Below are 19,473 nucleotides of genomic sequence, written 5' to 3' on the forward strand. Positions count from 1 at the left end.
AAAAGTATTCACATATCTTGAAGCTTTTACAGTTTTGTTAATTTATACTCCCAAATGTCCGTGTATTGTATTGACATTTCATGTAACAGCCCAACTGAACATGAACTGCAGCATGAAAGAGAGGAGAAACTAAAATCTATGTGTATTTAGTCTCTTTTACGCTGAGGCTGTTCACTAAACCCCCCTGTAATCATTTCTCCTAATCTAGTTAATGAACATGATCCAACTCTATAAATTGAGCTGAAGGTTTTCTAGAGAACATTAGTGAGCAAGCAGTCAGGTCAGGGATAAAGTTATTGTGAAGTTTATAAACGGTTGGATCATAAAACAATATTTCAAGTTTTAAATGTCTCACAGAGCAAAGTTCAATCCATCCTCTGACATAGAAAGAGCATCATTTACTGGTAAGCCTAACAGGACCTGACCTAAATTAAGAAAACCCAGAAATTAGGCAAGAGGAGTTTTATTTAGACAAGCAGTCAATAAGCCCGTTACAACTCTGGAGGAGCAGCAGAGGCCCACAGCTCAGGTCTGTTGACATGACTACATTAGTCACCAGTTGTGCCTTTCAAAGTTATATAACAAAAAGAAAGGAAAACTAAATAAATGAAGACTTGCATAATTTTCCCTCAACTTCACAAAACGTATTACTTTGTGTTGGTCAGTGAACTGAAATATCAATAAAACACATTGAAGACTGTGACAGAATGTGAAAAAGTTAAAGGCCTATGAATGTTTTTCCAGTTTTTCCAGGTATTATTCTATTTCAGTCAACAACCCTCCCAGTAGCTGCAAGGTGATTGTGTAAGATCAGGAAACTCCTGTTTTATTGGTTGCAGAGTCATCTGCAAGTTTCTCTGTTTTGTGGCACTAGAAACTCAGCTGGAGAGGCTTGTTGTGATGAGGATGAAAAATAAAACATGGAAAAAGTCATTATGATAAAGGCACCATTATGTTTGTTCTAATTGTGCACCGTTTGCAAACTGGTGGAGTACAAATGCCTGAGTGTTGTTTCTACATAATTTTTCTCTGGAGTTTTTTTTTTTTTTCACTTCCTCTATAACCTAAACATATTTATTTATGTTTGTTGGAATACATCGAGATTGTGACTCTCTTCCAATTAAGAGAAGCATGTTGCTTCATTAGCTTTTTTCAGAGTTCTGGAAATTTTTTTAAATTATTAGGTCCATATTGAGCATATGACTCCTCACGGACTCCACTGCAAAAAATAATAATAATAATAATAATAATCCCACCCTTACAGGGAGTCATTTCTGTTTGAGCAAAAGCATGTTAAAAAAATTTTCTCTTCACATTTAAAATGCAGGATGTGGGCTATGCAGTGGCTAAGATATCCCACTCATTTCGATGTGTTACAGATTTTTGGCCAGTGTTGAACTGAAAGGCTAAAATCTAATTAACATCTAGCAGGGCAGCAAATCACTCAGTTGCATAGTTTAATTGAGTGAGTAATACAGGCAAAGGGTCTTCTTTCATCTGCAGTGTATCAGCAGCAGCAGCAAAACAGTGGAGCCGCCCGGATCACAGCCACAGAATCCCAGTCGAATACTCTTGGCAGGAATCCCCACAGCCTGCTTTCTCAGCAATAAATATATTTTCGAACCATGTAAGACATGTGAACAAAAGAAGAACAAGAAGAAGAAGAAAAAGAAGTCTTAATGCATGACATAAAAAGACAGCATAAAGGAGTGGCATGCGGTGTCACAGAGAGCTGTGGTTTGTGCTGCTCTCAGACTTCTGTCTGTGTCCCAGGAGATCGCTTCAGTGGGCCAGTTGTTCACCGGCTGTCCAGGAAGGACCTTGACAAAATGGATGAGCCGTGTGAAGGAGATGCAGAGGATACTGTAGGTTTAGCTCAGTGAATTACACAATATGGACTGTAGTGAAGGTGCAGTTCATCTTGTTTATACACTAAATAGGAGCCATAAATATATACAGCTCTGGTAAATGTTTGGAAGAGCATATTGGCAGGTGACTGATGCCACACGGCTCAAAACTAAACTTACCTTGCAGGAGAGTCCCAGTAAGCGTGAAAGTAAGGAATGTGGGTGAGTGATGACACTGTAGCTGTGGATTCTATTGGGGTTCATTACAACGAGCTAACAGATTAGCTGCGTGCTACTCTGCTAGCAAACAGCTAACGTGTGCTAGCTGTCTGCTACTCTGCTAGATGTGTGTTAACAGGGTAGCAAACAGGTAATCTGCTAGCTTGTCGTAATGAAGCCCAATATGGAACCCAACAGCTAGCTGGAGTAGCTAGCTGAGTGCTAGCTGCTCTAGCACAACACAATGCCGCCACAGTGCTAGCTACTGTGGCGGCATTGTGTTTTCAACCCCTGTGTTAGTCTGCTGATCAGTTATAAGTTTCCAACCTTCTTTAGTGTTAAAAATAATAAGTTTAGTTCTCATATATAATTTTTTATTTTGTTAACTTCGATAGGTCAATCAAGTTTATTTGATATTATTAAGTTTATTTCACATTTCAGCAACAGTTCAGCATTCTTTACATCATTAAAACACAAAAGTACAAAGTTGTACAACACGGTCAACAACTGAATGTTTTTATTGAAATCACGTAGATGTCAGTTAAAGGGTCCCCAAAGCTCAAACTATGGGGTCAACACACTGAAGGCAGAAAGAGGAAAAAATACAGAAACAAGTGTTTTGACTGGGTTTTGCAAAAGTTTTCATGAAATTACAAAAATAGTTTAGTGTTAGTGTCTTATTTGTATCTTGACGAATGATTGTATCGTTCTCACAAAAGCGACATTTCAGGCATTGTTTCCAATTTGAATCCATTCTGTTCATGTCTTAGTTTGATGACATACTACTTAAATATTTGTCTTTCATTTAATTTTTTGTGATCGGTTGTGGAAATATACAAACTTGTCGCCTGGGTGTGCGATTGGTTAGTGCTAGTTGGTATGGCAGGATGCACCTTGAACTTGTTGCTAGTCTGTCACAGGCAACACAAAGTCATGCAACTAACATGAAGATTTTTTTGGCTGTCAATGGAAACTGGAGTATCCCAGCAGGAACCTACACACACAAGGACACACACACACATTCAGGCATTAAAGCCCATGGTCAGGATTTGAACCTTTTTTTACTTCAAGTCAACAGTCCTCACAACTTACAGCTACATTCAACCTCTCAATGTTTATACCACTAAGATAAAATGCTCACATCCTGTTATTAAGAAAAGTACCTCCATAGCATGATGCTGCCTCTACCATGTTTCAACCATATGTGATGTAAAATAGTATTTAGTAATTGCAGTTTTTTGTTAATATTTACCTTTCTGTCACACCTAAATGCTTCAGATCATCAAACAACTTCTAAATTAAAAGATGACTTGAAGCAGAACAAAAAGCTTTCAAATCATGATTTAATTTATTAAAGTAGAACTGACTGTAGAGGAATTTTGGTCCTTTACAGAATTGTTTTCATTCATCTATACTGAAGAGGTTTTTTCGTTGGTCATCAGAGGTCCCATGACCTTGGGATGCTCCCTTGAATGTCAGTTTTCTTGAATCATGAACACTGATCATAATGAAAGGGCAGCGTGCTCCAGATGTAGTTCTAGGTTATCTTCTGATGTTTTTTGGATGAGTTGTTGAGCTGATGGAGTAATTTTTAGTTTGGGCAGAAACACCTGGAAATGTTAGGGTGTCTTTAATGATGCTGTTCTAGTAGAAGGTGAAATTCTGTCCCAATCTCAGGTTTCTTTCCAGTATTGCCCTTTATTAACTTCATCTATATTCAAATCAGATCTGAAATGTTTAAGAAAAGCATCACCACAGCATGATGCTGCCACCACCATGTCACACTCTGAGCTTGTATGCATACATTTTTCTTTGATAATTTGTCTTGTTGCAAACATAAACGCTAGTCTGTAATTGAGAATTGTTATAAAGTATTTCATAATTGTGGATTTGTTTCACAAATAAAAATATTAAAATGCATTTTTATTTTCACTTAAACCCCTAAAAAGAGTCCAAACGCTGCTGAAGTCATGTAATAAGTAAGTGGACTCAGTAAGTGGACTCAGGTGGACTCACCTGAGTCCACCTGAGTCTAATTTAATCTCACTGCAAGTACTTATAACATCCCAGATGTCTCTCAGATTCAGCAGCCCTAGTCTGTGAATTTGGAGCATAATGTTTGTGTATTGACATGTGATCCGCTGTGCCTCGGTAAAACAGAGGCGGAAAAAAAAAATCAATAGCAAACCTCATACAGCACTGAAATGTCCCCAAAGTCCACTGGAGCAGCATTCTCTCCCCCTCTCCTCCCTCTCTTTCTCCCTTTTCTGTCCCCCTCCCTCTCCCCTCCGCTTCTTCTATAAGCCGACCTCTACTGTATCTACCCCCGGCATCGCACTGCAGAACACTGAGGAGGACTCAAAATGCATCAGAGAAGGTGAGCATGATTCATACTCAGTCATGTCAATCAGATCTGCGCTACACAGGCTGCTCCTCTTTCCTTCTGTTCGTCGGCATGAAAGTGTTTGGCTCCAAACTGCGGTGAAGCATTTTTCTTTTAATGAGAAGGTCCGTGTGAGTCAAATTAAATGTTGCTGGACCGCCTTGTGTGTCTGTGTGTGTTCTTAATATATTCAGTGTGAACAGATGAATAATCATCCTGTGCCGTTCACAGAGGTTAGACAAAGGAATGCGTCAATATTGGCAACTCACCAGTGAAGTTTGCAGCTCCGTGTCTTTGCAGCGTAAACAGTGAGGCTGTTTTGTGATCAGATGGGTGCTACTGTACTTTTTCTGCAGAGCTACAAGAAATGTGATATTCATGCTTCCTGTATCTGAATCTGATCTTTACAGCACAGTCAGCTTTATTTGTTTGGAGCATCACTGATGCAGAGACTCTCAAGCAAAAAAAAGAAAAGCATTATGCGTGTGTTTGCGCTGGTTTAATTGGGTGATTTATTTGGTGTGTTTCTCCAGGAATCTTGGGAGAATGTTCCTATTGATTACAGTGTTACTCTTTGGTAAGGTGATCTGCAAATTGTGTCTTTTCTGACATCTACAAGTTTTCCCAACACTAAGTACACATAAAGCGTGTCTTCTAACGTCCAGGCTTTGCGTCGGCTCAGAAGGTGGTTCAGTTGTCCTACTGCTCCGTGGCCGAGAACAACCTCAGGATGGACTGCAAGTACGCACTTCCAGCTGAGTCACCGGAACCCTTCTGCAAATACACGCAGGGCGAGAGGCTCCTCGACACCACCGACCCGGACGAGGAGCAGCACGCCCCCTACAAGAACCGTGCCAAAGCCCGTATCTTTCCAGGCAACGTCTGCCGCCTGCTGTTCAAGAACCTGCCCAAAGGCAAGTCCAACTTCACCTGCAACATCAGGCTGGCCGACTCAGCCGCTGTCACCAAAACCTCAGTGGTGGAGAAAAGTAAGCTGCTCGCCCGTCACGGTCATTGTTCTCTGCAGTTGTGCACTTCCTGTTATTTTACGTGCAAAAAAAAAAAATTAACAAGGGAAGCCGTCATTCTTCTGAAATGTTAACATTTTCCCCCTTTTTAAAACTTTACAGAGCTCCTGCTTCCGTGCTCAGCATGGAGTGTCCTGTTACAAAGCTGCAGTGGCCTACTGCTGACCTTGATGACTCTTCCTGCGCTGCTGTGAAGCCGGCGCCATACAGCTGCATATGCTAACACTTGCTTTCACAATCACTTGGTGACGAATACTGGACTCTCTTCAAGTTGTGTGTATGCACAAAGTGCAATAGTTCAAACTGAATGTACGTATAACGAATGTTGGTTTTGTCATAGGGCTGTATCCTCTGCATTATATACACTCGATACTAAGCACAGAAACTGCTGCATACTCTTTGTACTCTACAATACTTTCACGTGTCGGAGAGTGATGGGGCTTATTAGGTCCTCGGAGACTTTACTGAGCAAAATGCATGAATACGACCCAAATTTCAGCCTGTTTAATATCCGAAAACAGTTTTAGCTGCAGTTAGTACCTGGAAGATGTAAAGCTTTAGCCTCTAGTCTTGTTAATAAGATAATATTTATCTATATCTACAATGCAGTTATGAGGGGGCTTTAAACAAAGTGTGACAACTTCTTTAGCTATGCCATATCTCAGCTAAAAATCCTATCCAGCTCCAAAGTTATGCAACTTGGCGCTCTGCAATAATGAATTATTGCTGAGTTTCACCTCTTTTAAAGGTAGGCAACCTGTTTATCCCGCTGATGGAAATCTGTCCCATGTGTCTCTTCTTGGCTGGCTGTCAAACACAAAGGGCAGACCGTGGTAACCTCAAGCCACGCAGGTCAAGCAGCGGGGAGGGCGCAGTCGTTTGTCGATAGGGATCGAAATAGGGCTACAAAGAACACCGATGGAGATCAAAACTGAACTTCAGAGGCTCTTAGTGATGGAGCACAAATATGCATGCATGAGCAATAATTTCTCTCTGGCATTCTGTTGACTTCTGTAATGGGATTACAAGGAAAAACCAAAAGTAGGTTGTTATTTTGCCTCACATTTGTGCCTGAGACTCCCATGTTCGGCCAAGGCTTGTTGAATGCAACTTAGATGCTATGAGTTTAATTAGCAGTTATTTCATTTAAGAGGAACTAATAATGTAAAGTGTTTTTACTCATGTACATAGTTAAATAGGCGGTGTGTAGCAAAAGCACAATCATATCAATGCACTAAAAAGCACTATTGTACTATGAACTGTATACTGACAATAAACTGAAGTGAAAAAGAGGAATGACAGTCTCTGCTTTGCAAAAGTATGTCAGTAGTACATTTAAATCTGTCACTGATTAATCTGTAATCCTGTCGACAAAAGTGGGACACGTTTTTTGTATTTTCTTTTCCCTAGAAATTAAATCTATTTGTAAACAGGAATTATTGTAAACATGAAATAGAAAAGTTCATAAAAAATGAATGTAACTAGCATATTTTAAATGGATTGTTTACCCAATTAAAATAATTTCAGGAAATCCCTACTGCTAATCTATGACTGCAGCAAAATGTGCTGCCATGCAAACTACTGAGTGTGATGCCGACATGAAGCCTTTTCTATCCTTGTACAAACATGATTTATAATTTGATTTAAAAGCAAAAGACTTCAGTGGACTTGTGTGCTTTGGCCAGATAAAACAAAAGTGAAGATTTTTTCAACAAACATGACTGAAATGAGAATGTGGAAAAACACAGCTGTTCACTTGGTGGTGGGTCTGTTGTCTTTTCTTCCCCAAAGACTCTTTGTAGAAAACATTGTTACAATTACAAACTCTTTTAAATACTTGGGGAAGTTTAAGTGAAAATAAGTTAGGACAGGACAATGATTGAAAACATGTGGCCAATTCAGCACAGAAACAAATCAAAATACACAAAATCAGCCTTCCTACATGGTCATTTGTCCCCCCAAACCTTATTCCTGTAAACTTGTAGTAAGGTGAAGAGAGGAGAGTATAGGAAAAGACCCAGGATAATAATCTAGAGAGATTGTAAAGCTGTAATTCTCATGTACAGATGATTGTTTTGAATAAGAGGAAAGAGCAGAAGTACTTAAATATGCACTACACGTGTAGTTAAACATTTAACGAGCCTCTGCATTACGAATGAAGCAACCTTCAGAGTGCTGCTTAAACATTCATGTCTATCAAAGAAGCTGCTATTTGGGTTTGAGGACTTTGCTATCTTGTTTCTTCCCTCTGCATCACACCTCAGATATCTCAAACTGGATTCCATGATGTTTATCGGAACAACTTTTCCACTTCCCCGTAAACAGAAGGAACTTGAAAAGCATTCACACCCCTTGAGCTCTTACGCAATTTGTCGCGTCACAACAAACTTCAGCGCGTTTAATTTCAGAAACTTAATTTCTCAGAAATTTGTCCTATAATTCAGAATTGGCTTTTTGATGGTGAAGGGAACTCAATGACATCTTGACTTTCTTTGCCATTTCTTTGTAGGAAAAGCCAACATTTGAAGAGTCATGATGGTCTGTCTCTCTTCTACTAATTGGCTTTTTCTTGCCATTTTTGTAGAAACGCTGCTCTCCATACTTTTCGTCAGACAACAGTTCAACAGCTGAACAATTGTAAATTGTTAACCTATTTTATGTTGCCTGAAAAGGGCCAAGTTGTATAATTCTGAAAGTTACATTAGTTTTCAGTTTGGTGTAACTTTTTCTTATGTTTTAACCTCTAACAGTTCACCACTTACCTTTGTAAGAATCGATGGACTTGCAACAATAAATCAACCCTGATTTCCTTAATTTTGGGAGATTGGTGAGAAACCAATACTTAAATGTGAAGCTGATCTCATCCACCAATCTTATCTTTCTCGGCAAAGGTCTAAAAATCAGCCACAGTCATCTATTGCTCTGTGAGAGGGGGTTCACTGATAAACCCATACACCACATCATGTCTCCATGCTTGGAGTTAGTCACTCTAATGTTGCCAACTCAGCGACTTTCTTGCTACATTTAGCAACATTTCAGACAAAAAATTTCAGAATCAGCAGGTCAGTTTTTTTTAAAAGATTGGTAATTGTCTATCGGACAGAAAAATGCAATCTGTGCATCCCTAACTTGAATGACTTGAACTGCAATAAAAACATTGAGAAGTGTAAAAATTTAGCTATTTTCAAGTAGTGTAATTACAGCTGGCTGTTTATAGATTACTAAAATATTTATATTAATTTTAAAAATGGCAAAGACTGAAACTGGGAAAGCTTTGAGAGGATCATCAGGCAGACCTCATTCTAGGATTTCAAAGATTAACATGTCATTGATCTCAACTGGATCCAGAAACACAAAAAATAAATGACAAAATTCAAAAAAATATTTTTTGAAACTCACAAGGAGTGGTTGACAATGTTTACAGAAGGTTAGTATGAGCTTTAATTGTAGCAGTATTTATCAGTTTCTAGAAAACAGCTGTTAAAATTGTTACACAATTCTTAAAATTAGCTCATTTTGGGATAAATTGTCGCAGTTCAGAATTATACAGGGAGTCCATGAGAATGAGTGTTCAGCTGACACTTCTATATTGTGAAATTTTTAATTCTTAATAGAAGTCATGTTTAGGTTATGCAAATACAAACCTTTTACCACGTTAGTGGACACATGTGAACAAACATCACCCTGGAAGAGAGGAAACCTCACAAAAAGAATAAAAACCTTTAACGTCTCAAGAATGAGAAAGGGAGGAAGGAAGGAAGCTACACACCTTCAACACAAAAACAGAAAACTCAGTGGAAGTGAACCCCCCACGCCACGCAGCTGGGCAATTCAAACAGGATTCTGTTTTCTTCTTCTTCTCCGTCCTGTTCTCTTCTGTTTTCCCTGCCCCTGTGTGTAAATGTGGTGGCTTCGTTTCAGTCCCGACCTGTTTTTCCACTCCGTCGTCACGTCACCTGTTGAGCTCTGATAACCCGGAAGTGAGCGCTGTTGTTGTCACCTTAGGTTAGAGCCTTACAGGTGAGAGGGAAGCAGCTCGAGCTGGTGAAGTTCTTGGAAAAGAAGCAGCAACAGAGCGAAACTAAGCTGTTTACTCGACGTGAAGGTTATTTTGTGGAACTTTATCTTCATATTTTAGGCAGAAATACGGGAGAGGACAGAGTGTGTGAAAGAAAACAGCGAAGAAACATGGGGCGCCTCGTTTCTCTGCTTTTGTTCCTGTGCGCCGCGACAGGTGAGCTGCTTTCAGCCTTTTTCTTGTTTAAAGTTAGTCGATAAGTTAGTCGATAGTTAATAAGTTTTATTGTAAAGCGATGGCCCTAACTTGTCTGTATTACTACAATACACAAAGTGTAGCGAAGGTTTGGCCGGTTGAATTAAAAAGTTCCAGTTTTTGTTTTCTTCTCTTTCATTGAGTGTAGTTTTTTTTTTAAATTTATGTAGATGGTAAGTTGAAATGTATATTCCAAAACTGGATGCTCTTTGATATAACAGCGAGTTGCTTGTACCAATAACAATTTCTGGAAAGTGTGCAACCAACGCCCTTATTGAGATGAATCGGCAAACGCCAAACAGTGCTTTCTTTCTTTCTTTCTTTCTTTCTTTTTTCTTTTTTTTCAAAGTTGATTAAAAAAAACAATTCAAAACTGATAATTAGTATTACTATCATAATCAAATTACAAATTGAAGAAATTGATCTAAAAATTATTCAGTATATGAAGATAAGATAAATGCAAACAAATCACAGGATAAAAAAAGTTTTAACAAATCCATTTGAGTTGTGGAGGCGTTTGCTATCAAATATCAAGCAGATCAGTAAAAGTGTATCAAAAAACATCATGCTTATGATGATAAAAGTAAAAATAACAATTCTAACAACCTAAACAAAACTAAAATATGTTGAAGATGAAATAAAATGAACATGAGCATAATGATATCATTGGTAAAAACATTAAAGAAAATATTTGGATGATAAATACAGCAGTGTTAAAGATGATGGTAAAATAAATGTAAGTATAAAAAAATAAATGATAGTAAATGTAATAGAATAATATATTTATGAATACTGAAATTACTTTATGGAAATATCAAGCATTACACCATTTGTAGTGTAAACTAATTTAATAGAAAATTATGGTAAAAATATAGATTCAAAAATTTTTACAATGACATTTTGTTAATAGAACAAGATAATCAATTCTTTACACATGTTCTCAAACTTGAGGGTTTTGGGACTCTACCTTTAATTGCCAATTAACAAATATTTGGTCTTGAGATTCTCTTCAGTTTTCTGACAGCTTTCACCAAAATGACATGAATGAGTAGAAAATTCCCTAGCAAACAAAATAAATTAATTCTCATGTTTATGAGAAAAAAAAATTACAATAACAGCACGAGAGAGAATATGCTGGTATTTGATGCTATTTATATTTTGTATATTATTTCTGGTATCGTCAGCTGATAGTCAAGGTAACATGTTTCTTTCACTGGTTATTTTGTGGGCTGGACTCTGAAAGATTTGGGAACATTTAAAAAAAAATAATTCTTGTAAAGTGTCATTTTTTTTGCAGTGATGTCACAATTTATTCCCATAAATCTAAAATCAAATTCCCACCAAACTGTCCAGTAACCGTCATGTCATGCAGCCTTTACAACTTGTGATCAATGAATTATTCTTAAAAATAGGGCAGAGCCGCAAGGTGGTTTGTTGTTGCAACACTAAAATGAGTGTCCTGCTAATTCACATGATTCAGTCAAGTGTATCTGAACTTGAAACCCAGTGTCCTTAAGTCTTAAAGGATTGCATGCCTCTTAATAAATCCGTTTCTTCATGTCTGCCTGTTAGGTTGCTCTCTACCCTGAATGTACTCTTTGTGCTTTATTTTGAAACACACAGATTGTCCCCACACTGAAACGCACAAGTTGCACAAACAAGGAAGCGGGGGAGAGCTGCTGTCGTTTCTGTTTGGAGAGTTATCTCCCTAAACCAAAACTATGATTGTGCGATTATCTCAGTCGAGCCTTCCTGTGAGGAGCGCCTGCAGGCTTCAAAGATGTCTGCTGTTGAAATGCCAGCAATAACAAATCCATGATGTAACATTCAAAATACTACATCCATGACTTGGATTAATTTGTAATTGTTGCTCTACTAATACCTTTCATTTGAGAAGAGCAGCATGGATTTGCACCTGGTTAATAAGTAAATGAGTCTTGCAGCACTCTGCTTCAGCTGAGCGTTTCATGTTTGCAGTGAAGGAAGTTGGGAAATGCTTGAGATCTTCTCTAATGTAATAGTATTAGTATAATGTAATGTGGCGTAAGACAGACAATCAGTGTTAATGATTTGGTTGTCTTGGAAGTCCCTGAACGGAGCCAGTTTCACCCAGGCAGCTGACGGTTTCACCGAAAGCTTCTCCCTCAGAACAAAGGAATGAGGGTGTTTTTTTTTTTCTCTTCCAGTGGAGCGTGGCAGCCACAGAGCATGCTCCAAAAGGACATGGGTGTGATCTTTCATCCTCATTGCGTTGTTTTCTGTAACAACGTGTAAAGTTGTAGTGGGAATTGGAAAGGGAGTGTTGAGTCACAGTTGAGTAGAGATTTTTTTTTCTTTTACTTTACAATGACTGTCCAGAGAAAATGTATCGCTTGCAATTTTTTATATTTGTATTAATTTATAAGGATTCATATATTAATTAATTATATTAGATTAGAAGTACTTTATTCATCCCAACCGGGAAATTACTGTGCAGTTGCAGCATACACATACACACAGTGTGATGGAGACCAGGGGTTCCATACCTAATTGATTATTGATATTATGTTGTTTAGATTATTTACAGATCAAATGCTTTTTGTTTCAGCTCTTTATTTTAGTTACACTGATATTTAGTTTAACATTCTTCCGGGTAGAGAGACTGGCCATTTTTCCTGTTGAGGGAGAATGTGGGGGAAAATGTCAGCTTGTTTCTGATTTCTACTGGTTTAACTTGAGTTTGCTAATTGTTTTAAGTACTTAGCTTTTCAGGGTGTCTAGTCAGCATGGTGGAGTAACAAGGGGAGCTCCAGGTGCTGCTGGAAAGCTCCTGGAGAATACCATTACAATTAAGAGGGGTAATACTCTGAGGAGTTATATGTAGTTAAATTTATTCTTTGATTGACCTTAGATTAGTTCAGTTCTAATGATTTGCATGCATGTAAATATTTGTTGGTACCATTTATTGTTTTGTTAGGTTTGTGTAAGTAGTGCTTGTTTCTTGTTTGTTCTTTTTTGATCACCCCTTTATTTGGTAAAAGTGGTGAACTTACCTCAGGTCTCATTGGACAATGGGTGTTGGTGTAACTGTGACCTACTGCTCCAAATAAATCCACCTCGACTGCATTTTCTTGCTTTGCCTCCTTCCTGAACGCAGAGCCTCCGCCGGTCAAAGTGACAGTCATTTAGTACATACCGTGTTTCCCCGATAGTAAGACACCCCCGATTGTAAGATGTATCGGGGGTTTCAGGGGGGTCGGCTAATATAAGCCGTACCCCGAAAGTAAGACATATGTCTTACTTTTCGGGGAAACACCTCTCATCTAGCTGCGCGCCGCCTCCTGCCCACGTCCGCACCGTCCCCCTCTCCATACGTCGCCGCGTCTGCCGCCTCCGTCTGATCCAAATGAGCGCCGCCTCCTGCCCACGCCTGCGCCGTCCCCCTCTCCATACGTCACCGCGCCGTCCCCTGCACTTGTCACTGCTGTTAATTTTATGGTTAAAACAAAAAATTCGACAATTTTTTTCCAATATAAGACATACCCCGAAAGTAAGACATAGTGGGGCTTTTGGGGATAAAAAAGAAAGTAAGACACCGTCTTACTTTCGGGGAAACACGGTAGAACTTTGTTGAATAACTTTAAACTGAGGCATTTTTCCACTTTGCATTGCATCTGTTGCTTCTTCAAAATGTTTGTATTTTATCTAGTTGGCAGCCCACTCATATTGTACAAGTTTTATTTTAACAGCGTAACACAATAATTTACAGTTTGCCTTTCTATTCATTTTCTGTCCTAGTTTTCTCCTTTTTTTTTCTCAAATCACTGTATTTTTTTAAAGCCTTGTCAAGCATGACTCTGACCACAGATGATGGGAGTTCAGGACTTTACTTACCACCTGATGGTGTTTATTATTGTGTTGTTACTTTATGCTTTTTATCTCTAATGGATGTCACCTTTCTCAACCTAAACTAAAATAAATTTTGTCACCGTTTCTGCTCATGTGTCTGCATTTTAGCGTATGTAAATTTTAATAATACATAATTTTAAATATATGTATTATTTTACCTAGGTCTAGATGGAAAAAGTTTTGACGTCACAACTACAACTCCATCTCCGAAAGTAAAAGAAAATCAAGGTGAGCCTAAATATGTTTGTGAATACACTAGTTACATGACTGCATCATGTTACTGCTGCTTTAATTATGACAAAATCTCCATGTGGTGTCCTTTCATGACTGCATAACAAGTTTCGTTTGACTTGATGCTGCGGTAATGCTCTGTTTATTGCTACATTTAAATAGTGTTTGACATTATTTCTTGATTTTTAGCAGTATAAAATAAAGGTCGGCTGCAGTGAGCAATTCATACACACAGTTGGCCTTTTCTACCTGAAGCCCAATACCTCCCACCACCAACACAGCGACGCAAAGCAGTTTTCTGTTGTAATTTATAAAAAGCTGCAGTCCAAACTTCACGTTATTAATTGCTAAGTTTGCATTGGATCTGCGGTGAACTGATGGCAAACAGCCAGTCTGCTGATGTTTCTATGTTGATTTAGGTCACAACAGCAGTGGGACAAACAGATTGTACAAGACATTCAAGCAAAAAAAAAAAAAAAAAGTGCATTCAAATACATTTTTTAGTGATATACTGATATGAAAACTGGGGCTGATATTCCTGTGTGTGTCGCAACGCTCAAATTATTATTATTTTTTAGAAAAGAATAAAAGTAGTGACTTAAGGTTTAGTATAAACAGCCAGTCTTGTGGTTATTCATCACAGCCGCTGACAGAATGTTCTCAGTTAAAACTTACTTTTGAAATTCTGCTTCACAAATTGTTTCTTTCACAGCTTTAATGATGTGAATTATTGTTTTTTTCCAGGTGTGGACATGACCTGCTCCTATGGAGCAGACTTTGGTGCAGATGCCAGGGTAGAGTGGATATTCGAAGACTCAAAAGGCTCAGAAAGCTATGTAATGTTTGACAAAAAAATAACAGGTAAGTGGATTGACTTCTGTCAGTGGAGTTTAGAAAACTTTACCAATGCCTACGTATTACACGTTCAACAATTTATTGATGCAATTTATTTAAAGAAAATAATTTTAACCAACACTAACTGAATTTTCGCTATAACTTGTCATCAATTTTAATGTTTACGCAATCCTTAATATTGCATGTATTTAAAAATAAAAATAACTGTACTAAAAGAATCATTTTATTGGAAACTACAAGAATATATCTTAGAAATTAATGAAAAATTGTCCCTAAATTTATAACTGAGACATAAAATTTACACTAATGTATTTTTTATCGATCAAGTCCAGCTTAAAATTAGAGCTTAGAAACCTGGACTAGTGCTTTGATAAATGCATTTAGTTTCTTAAGGCCGTAATTGTGCTTCTTCTCCACAGAACCATATGCCGATCGCGTATCGATATACAGCAGCACAAATTTGAGATTCTCCAAAGTGACCAGTCAGGATAACGGCGTGTATTACTGTGGTGTGTCCAGCGCCAGTAGCCCGACTAAGAAGGCCAGGGTGGTTCTGACTGTTCTGGGTAAGCGTTCCTGAAACGACACATTTGCTTTATTATTGTAGGCACTAAAAATTTTGTCCCCTTTTCTAATTTCAATTCAAACCTTTCCTCACTTAGTTTAGGAGACAATAATCACAAGGTAGAGTAACTATAATGTGCAGAAGTTTGAAATCTGTTGAAATTAACTAGTTATCATTTATCGAAATGGATTTATTATTATGTTCCTAAATAAAATGATGGTTGTAGCACTTTATTCATTGATGTTTAGTTATAGTGAGAAGGTTTTTGAGCAGTCTCAATAACGAATTCTGCTGGACGATAAATTGTCCCAGAAGTTATTGCGATAAATGATAATATTGTTGCTTTGAGACAATTTTCAAGCAATATGATGGTAAAGGCATAATAATGCAAGAACACATTCTCAAAGATTAACAAACTTTAAATTTTAGTGAACATTTAACACTGGAACTGGAAGACATTTTAAATATTCGAAATAACAGAAAAATTCAAATGAAATAAATTATAAAACAAAATTGTCCTTTAGTTAAGACTAAAACACCAAATTGAAGACTTTTATCATCCAATTTTTGGTAGAAAGAGAAAAAACGATAAATCATGCAAATAAAACTGAACTTATGAATTTATCATGTGATTAATTGATTTATTGTTTATTGTGACAGGCCTAGTTATATATCTTACACAGAATACAACAGTGCTTTAATTAAGAGAGTTATCTTTTAAATTTATTACTAAACCCCAGAGAGAGCTTGTATACTTTCTAAGACAGGAATAACTAATAGTGTGTCCCATAAAGTGTCAAATATTACCTAGTAAATGAAATTTTTCTGAACTTTGAAACTGCAGTGTGCTACTGCAAAGACTTATGCAAACTTTTATTTGTACAAATCGTCTGTTTTATCTCTAATAATCCCGTCTTCTTACAGCTTCAACATTCTTCCAATCTAATTTGGTTTGCATGGCAAATACACTTGGAAATTATGACAGAATGAAAGATTCAGAAATTGCATGTTTCTGAGAATTACAGCTGATCCAGGAAGGGAAAAAAAGCATTTTAACTTAGTTTCATGTCATTTTATTGAATTGTGCAAATTTATAAGATGTAGAGGAATCAGAGTAAAATTCTGGAAACTTCTAGATGCTGTAGGAAAACGTACTGAGAACAGAAGGCATGCTCACAATAAGCTACCATGAATAAAAATGATCACTAATTTGGAAAATTACTACCAGTATTATCAGTTTTAACTCAAGCGCACAAAATATATAAAAATGCTCCAGCCAGCTCTCTCTTTGTATTTTATTTAATTTTTTTTGTATTTTGCAGTGCCGCCATCTGTACCAACGTGTGGAATCCCCCAAACAGTGACGACGAATACACGCGCCACCCTTACCTGCCATGATCCTAACGGTTCACCCCCACCAACATACAGCTGGTACAAAGGCACCACCCTCCTTCCTGCTGACCCGAGCACCAATGTTGCCTTCAAAAACGCCACCTACAAGCTGGATACAAAAACAGGAATGCTGGTCGGCTATGCTCCATTACGCTGCATTACATATGCCCATCTTTTACATTATTTTTGTGGACTTGCTGTGTAATGAAATGACTTGTGTGGATATAGGTGTTTCCTTCTGTGACCAAGATGGACACCGGGGAATACTACTGCGAGGTGAGCAACGAGGCCGGTCCTTCCCAGCGCTGCAAAAGTGTAAAGATGGAAGTCCGTAAGTTCTCCCCTTTCTCTGTAGCTCTGGTTCCACAGAGTTAGAAAGTTCAGTGAAATGTAGAAATGTTAGCTAATTTTTTAAAAATGTATTTCTTATGATTTTTATTGTTTTTCTTCAAGGTGACATAAACACCGGAGGAATTGTTGCCGGGGTAATCTTTGGCTTTCTGTTGTTGGGCCTTTTGATATTCGGCCTTTGGTTTGCCAACAAGAAAGGATATCTTCCCTGTAAGTTTTCAGTAGTATTCCAAAACCTCTTGGTTTTCAGAGGTTTATTGTGTTTATTTTGTAGTAACAGGATATCTGAAGATGCCTAATCCTAAGCAGAAATGGAAAGTAACGAAGTTTGCAGCTAACAAAAACACACACGTCTTTATAAGTTAGCAAGTTGGAGTTGAGTTTTCATTTTGCACATTTTGTCACAGTTGTAATTAGCTTATCATATCTCAGTTGTAGGCTGTGAAACACAGGTTATACATTTACATTTTCATAATTTACCAAGTGTTTTACTAAATTGACTTTTATTCTCTTCCTCCCTCTATTGCAGTGAAAACTGAAAGGTAAGAGAATTTTCTTAATTTGTTTTCTATTTTGACAAAGTGCATTGTTAGTTTGAGTTACTGCGAACCAGTTACCTAAACTGGTCTGGTTTTTAGGCTGTTATAAATTTAATTAAAAGTGTCCAGAGTGATTTAACTTTTTACTTTCTATCACAATCTGACTACAAACTTCAGTGTGTGTCATTGGGATTTTATTGGACATACCGCAGCCAAGAACTGCAAATTGTCAACTGTAAAGAAAATGTTTTTCATTCATTAAAAAAAATAAAATTAAAAGTGGTATGCATATGTATTCAGACCCTGCACACCATAAATGTGTGTGCAGTTTAAGGCTTGAGAGGTCTGTTGGAGAATATTAGTCATGTAAACCTCTGAACAGACAGCCTGGAAATCAATGTTCTTTCCTTTCATTTCTTAAAAATATAATTTTCCTTCAACTCAATGACCTTAAAATCCCAATAAATTTAATTTTTTCCTGTTGCAATGTTACAAACTATGAAAAAGTTGATGGCATTGAATAATTTTGCAAGGCACTGAAAATGAATTGACCCCATTTCAAAGAAAACCGTTCAGTTGATTTGTGTGAGACAACGCAGCCATGTTTCATATTCCATGTCTGCATGGAATATGAAAATACAGCTAGATTTTAGCTTGTTTTTTTCTGAGAGTTTTGTACAATTCGTGTATTTCATATATATTTTTTATTTTTATTCCCTAAGCTTCAGATTCCAACACAACTATCAATTTGATTCCTCTATTTTATATTTTCTTGTTTACCCCCAGCAACAAGCAGTCAAGTGCGGCCTACAAGCCTCCATCAGTGTATGGTGGTGGTGGTGGGGAGGAAGATGATGTAAGTAAAATTAATCTTTATTTTAAAAATAATATACTTATTTTCATCTTGTGAAAATGACTTGAGTTTTGCTGTGTTCCTCAGGGGGATTTCAAACAGAAGTCGTCATTTGTGGTGTAGCAGGCGGCAGTCGGAAACCTCTGTTAAATATTTGTCTTTGTGATTTTTTTTTTTTTTTTTTTGTATTTGTGCTTTCAGTGCTGTTTTTACAAATCATTTTGATTCTCCTCAGATAATGATTTCACGGTCACCCATGTAAGATTTTTAAGGAATTGTTTTGTACATTTATAGTTTTAGATTAAATGTATCTTCTATCTGCTTTTTTTGTCTGCCAGCATGTTTCTGCTACTGATTAAAGCTAATGTTTGTGTTCTTTTTATCTTCCAGCTACTAAATTATTTTTTCCATTGATAATTTTCCTTTTAAACTATCACCAAGTACTGATGAAGAAACAAAGGCTTGGAGTCTATTTAAACGCACAAAGCATGATACAGCTGAACTCATTTACTGGCAATCTCTGTTAAATACTGCTAAAGTATAACACTAGCTGTGCTGTTAGGGTTTTTGTATTTTTATCTCAACTTTTCTGCAACAATACATTTTATTAGTTTAAGATTTTTATAGTAATTACAAAATCTGCTTTGTGTTTAGAGCTAGAAATGTTCAGTAGTTTGCCCTGTGGTTTAAATGTCTCACTTTTAATTTTTGACCTTTGTGTATATTTGGATCGCGGCTGAACCTAAAGCCATCACTTAAATTGAACATTTATATTTCATCTTGTTTCTAACTCTGGAAACACAAATTACAAAATGTTTTTCTTTAACACTACTCGGGTCTTAAAGTTAAAGTGGTCTGAAGGTTGTCAACACATAACAGTCAATATATGTATAGGGGAACAGTTTGTTTGTTTTGTTTGTTTTTTTTTTTTTAGACATTTTGCAATTATTGATTTGTCTATGTATAAAATAAAAGTTCATAAACTGTCATCTGGTTTATAGTTTATTCTCTTTCTTTCTCATAAGTTATGCTTAATAAACCTGGCAAAT

General features: G+C 37.1%; 2 protein-coding genes across 2 annotated transcripts; both read left to right on the top strand.

The window, feature by feature from the left end:
- The first annotated feature begins 4,089 nt into the window (after nucleotides 1–4,089).
- thy1 (Thy-1 cell surface antigen) lies at nucleotides 4,090–6,773 on the top strand. Its single transcript, XM_088012483.1, has 4 exons — nucleotides 4,090–4,443; nucleotides 4,983–5,026; nucleotides 5,115–5,438; nucleotides 5,580–6,773. The coding sequence occupies exons 1-4, from the start codon at nucleotides 4,430–4,432 to the stop codon at nucleotides 5,669–5,671; spliced, it is 474 nt and encodes a 157-aa protein (XP_087868609.1). The 5' UTR covers nucleotides 4,090–4,429; the 3' UTR covers nucleotides 5,672–6,773.
- Nucleotides 6,774–9,446: 2,673 nt separating this feature from the next.
- f11r.1 (F11 receptor, tandem duplicate 1) lies at nucleotides 9,447–19,413 on the top strand. The gene is made up of 10 exons (XM_014983531.2): nucleotides 9,447–9,711; nucleotides 13,801–13,866; nucleotides 14,614–14,730; nucleotides 15,144–15,290; nucleotides 16,612–16,814; nucleotides 16,910–17,012; nucleotides 17,135–17,242; nucleotides 17,562–17,574; nucleotides 18,358–18,427; nucleotides 18,512–19,413. The coding sequence occupies exons 1-10, from the start codon at nucleotides 9,666–9,668 to the stop codon at nucleotides 18,545–18,547; spliced, it is 909 nt and encodes a 302-aa protein (XP_014839017.1). The 5' UTR covers nucleotides 9,447–9,665; the 3' UTR covers nucleotides 18,548–19,413.
- Nucleotides 19,414–19,473: the final 60 nt, after the last annotated feature.

Source organism: Poecilia mexicana, unplaced genomic scaffold, assembly GCF_051168715.1.
Source record: "Poecilia mexicana isolate PSO_F unplaced genomic scaffold, ASM5116871v1 scaffold_14, whole genome shotgun sequence".
Classification (NCBI taxonomy): Eukaryota; Metazoa; Chordata; class Actinopteri; order Cyprinodontiformes; family Poeciliidae; genus Poecilia; species Poecilia mexicana.

What these genes read in the sequence shown, in the direction of transcription:
- thy1 (XM_088012483.1), top strand. An exon ending in GATTACAGTGTTACTCTTTG is followed by an intron (nt 5,027 to 5,114) that starts GTAAGGTGATCT and finishes TCTAACGTCCAG; the next exon opens with GCTTTGCGTCGGCTCAGAAG. An exon ending in AACCTCAGTGGTGGAGAAAA is followed by an intron (nt 5,439 to 5,579) that starts GTAAGCTGCTCG and finishes AAAACTTTACAG; the next exon opens with AGCTCCTGCTTCCGTGCTCA.
- f11r.1 (XM_014983531.2), top strand. Translation starts at nt 9,666, where the DNA reads ATGGGGCGCCTCGTTTCTCTGCTTTTGTTCCTGTGCGCCGCGACAG. An exon ending in ATACAAAAACAGGAATGCTG is followed by an intron (nt 16,815 to 16,909) that starts GTCGGCTATGCT and finishes GTGTGGATATAG; the next exon opens with GTGTTTCCTTCTGTGACCAA. An exon ending in AAGTGTAAAGATGGAAGTCC is followed by an intron (nt 17,013 to 17,134) that starts GTAAGTTCTCCC and finishes TTTTTCTTCAAG; the next exon opens with GTGACATAAACACCGGAGGA.